This window comes from Acanthisitta chloris, unplaced genomic scaffold, assembly GCF_000695815.1.
Source record: "Acanthisitta chloris isolate BGI_N310 unplaced genomic scaffold, ASM69581v1 scaffold12135, whole genome shotgun sequence".
Lineage (NCBI taxonomy): Eukaryota > Metazoa > Chordata > Aves > Passeriformes > Acanthisittidae > Acanthisitta > Acanthisitta chloris.
In genome coordinates this window covers 5526-8273 of record NW_008675384.1, presented here as the reverse complement: position 1 = coordinate 8273, position 2748 = coordinate 5526, and the positions used below count along the sequence as shown (strand labels likewise).

The 2748-nt window shown below is 47.5% G+C and overlaps 1 protein-coding gene across 1 annotated transcript; it reads left to right on the top strand.

Moving 5' to 3' along the window:
- The first annotated feature begins 416 nt into the window (after window positions 1-416).
- ATP6V0C (ATPase, H+ transporting, lysosomal 16kDa, V0 subunit c) lies at window positions 417-2606 on the top strand. Its single transcript, XM_009075727.1, has 2 exons — window positions 417-601; window positions 1773-2606. Exons 1-2 carry the CDS (start codon window positions 468-470, stop codon window positions 1975-1977), a joined length of 339 nt encoding a protein of 112 aa, XP_009073975.1. The 5' UTR covers window positions 417-467; the 3' UTR covers window positions 1978-2606.
- The last annotated feature ends 142 nt before the right edge of the window (window positions 2607-2748 follow it).

Here is a 2748-nt window from a genome sequence, read left to right as displayed (position 1 = left end):
CTGTAAAGCCCAGCTATCAGCTGTGCCCTGCTGTAGCAGACAGACATGCTTTGTTTCCCCTCTGCAGTTGAGCCTTGCAGTATGGGCTCTGGGAAGACACAAACTGGAGTAACAAGTTCCACTTTGGACCTTGGGTTTTGGTCCCTAAACAGGGGATGATCTGCTGGGGGTGTGCCTGGAAAGGGTATTCTGTTATCAGCAGTGTTTGAACAGCACCTTATCAATCTGGCTTTGGTCTGAGACTCTGGATAGGTCACTTCCTCATCCCTTAGGGAAATATTCCTGGCTGCCAAGTGAGCATGTTAATTTTGCACAATCCTTCCTTGTGCTGACTCAGCTGTGCTAACACAGCAGCCTAGTGAAGGAGATGGTATTTGGGGATGTGCTAATGAATTTATTTTTTTTTCCCTCTTCCAGCCTTGGGAGCTGCCTATGGAACAGCAAAGAGTGGCACAGGTATTGCAGCCATGTCTGTCATGAGGCCTGAGCTCATCATGAAGTCCATCATCCCTGTGGTCATGGCAGGTATTATAGCAATCTATGGCCTCGTAGTGGCAGTCCTCATTGCCAACGCCCTCTCATCTGACATCACACTATTCAAGTAAGTTGCTGCATCTGCTGATTCTGTTTTGGCTTGTCCTGTCACTGTTTTGGTGCTCTGACTGTGGGTGGGTTTGGCTCAAGGCCCCTGGAAGGGCTGTCAGTGCTAAATGCTCCTGAGCTGGGCTTAGGAGCTCGGGCTGGATTCCAGCTGTCCTGCCAGATGCCTCAGCCCCAGCAGTGCTCAGTTGGCTGTATTGACTGTCACTGATCAATGAGGTATTCCAGTGCCACAGCTCATGCAGTGAGCTATGGCTTGCAAAAATGTGTACAAGCAGCACTGCGATAAGAGGCTGAGCTCATTTCATGGTGCCAGACTCTAGACCTGGAATGCACAGGTCTTTCCAAGACTGTCTAATTGGCCTGTCTAAATGGTTCTCCTGTTGCCTGGGAGATGCAAGTGAATAATTAATATTGCTTTATGTGCTGGTAAATCAATCCCTGAGCTATACATCAGGCCTCTTCACCAGCTACAGTCTGAAACTTAATCTGCTCTTGGCTTCTGAGAATACCTGGCACTGGCTTGATTGAGACCTCAGAATAAAACAATGCTGCTGAGGTGTGACAGAGTTATCTCTGTCACTGTATGAGTGGTACCTGGTGAGGGTACAGCTTGCCCTAACAAGCCATGGTTTAAAACAGCAGGTACAAATGACCCTTTGCAGTTACCAGGTGGACAGATACTGCTAGAGACTCCTCCTCAGGTAATCCTGCTTGGAAAACCAGACCATTTTTGCTCAGCTTGCAGTGCAAGACACTTAATAATCACCTGGATGTACTGTGTCTGGTGGGAAACAGAAGCAGCTACTAAGAGATTACACAGCACTGTGGGACAGGCATTGCCTCATGTGCTAGTAAGTGCTGCTCTGACAGCACACTGGGCCTGCAGTGGCCACAGACAAGCTGAGTGGCCACGTGAACTCCAGGCCCAGTAGCTTAGCTTGATGTGTGAGCCATACCTGAGTATCAGGTAAAGATCCTCCATAGCTGAGCATGTTCTAAGTATCAGAGCTGGGAGTGTCAGGAAGCATCTGCTTTGAGACAGGAAAGAGATTCCCTTCAAATGCTAATTCTTAGCTCTTTTGGAGAGAGCAGAACCAGGCTGGGCTGAAGTTGAATGCTTGGGCATCCTGTTCCTTGCCACTGAAGCTTTTCCCATCTCTGTCCCACAGGAGCTTCCTTCAGCTGGGTGCTGGCTTGAGCGTGGGCCTGAGTGGTCTGGCTGCTGGCTTTGCCATCGGCATTGTGGGCGATGCAGGCGTGCGGGGAACAGCGCAGCAGCCCAGGTTATTCGTGGGCATGATCCTCATCTTGATCTTCGCTGAAGTCTTGGGTCTCTATGGCCTCATCGTTGCCCTTATCCTCTCCACAAAGTAAACGTTGCGGTATGATGTAAAGAGATGTAACAAATCCACGTTTAACAACAAAGCTCCAGAATGAAAATGGTCTCTCCAATGTGTACAGTTGTCCCAATTTGGTAGTTGATCTCTTGTAAATGCGCAATGTATGTTAGTGACTCGTCTGTCCTGTGTGTACTTCAATATTAACTTGGATGGGCTGCTCCAAGCCTGCTGCATGGCTTGGGGTGGCCCGTGTGCAATTTTCCACCCATTGCTGTTAGTATTTTATGTATAAATATGAACTAGAAATGTAATTTTTTCTCTTCACTGGATGTTTATTTATAAAAGACTTGACATGTTCATACATCTATGGAGCAAGGATTTTCAATTTCCCATGCTATATATATTAATCTTATATATAGGTAGATTACACTGTGGGGTCAATTGTAAGTGCAGAGAATTCCTTGGATGTAACTTTGATTCTAAAGATTGCTGTAGTGTCCTGGTATTGGAGTATGAGAATTTCGTGTTTTATTACAGCAATTGTCCGAAACACTCCTGTGTTTCAGTAGTAACCGCGTATGCTCCGGCATCAGAGTCGTGCACCCAGTGTTGGGTTACAAACTTCTACCATTGTTTCCGAATAAAACTTCCTCACTACATTGCTGTAATGAGTCCTCTGCCTCTGATTTTCGGGCTGCTGCTTTGGGAAGAGGAGGGGTTCCCTCGGGATGGGAGGGAAGTGTAGGAGTGATGCTGTCAGCACTGCCACACCTTTCCCTTTCTCCTGTGGCAGTTCTGAGCTGCT

What these genes read in the sequence shown, in the direction of transcription:
- ATP6V0C (XM_009075727.1), top strand. Translation starts at nt 468, where the DNA reads ATGTCTGTCATGAGGCCTGAGCTCATCATGAAGTCCATCATCCCTGTG. An exon ending in TCTGACATCACACTATTCAA is followed by an intron (nt 602 to 1,772) that starts GTAAGTTGCTGC and finishes TCTGTCCCACAG; the next exon opens with GAGCTTCCTTCAGCTGGGTG.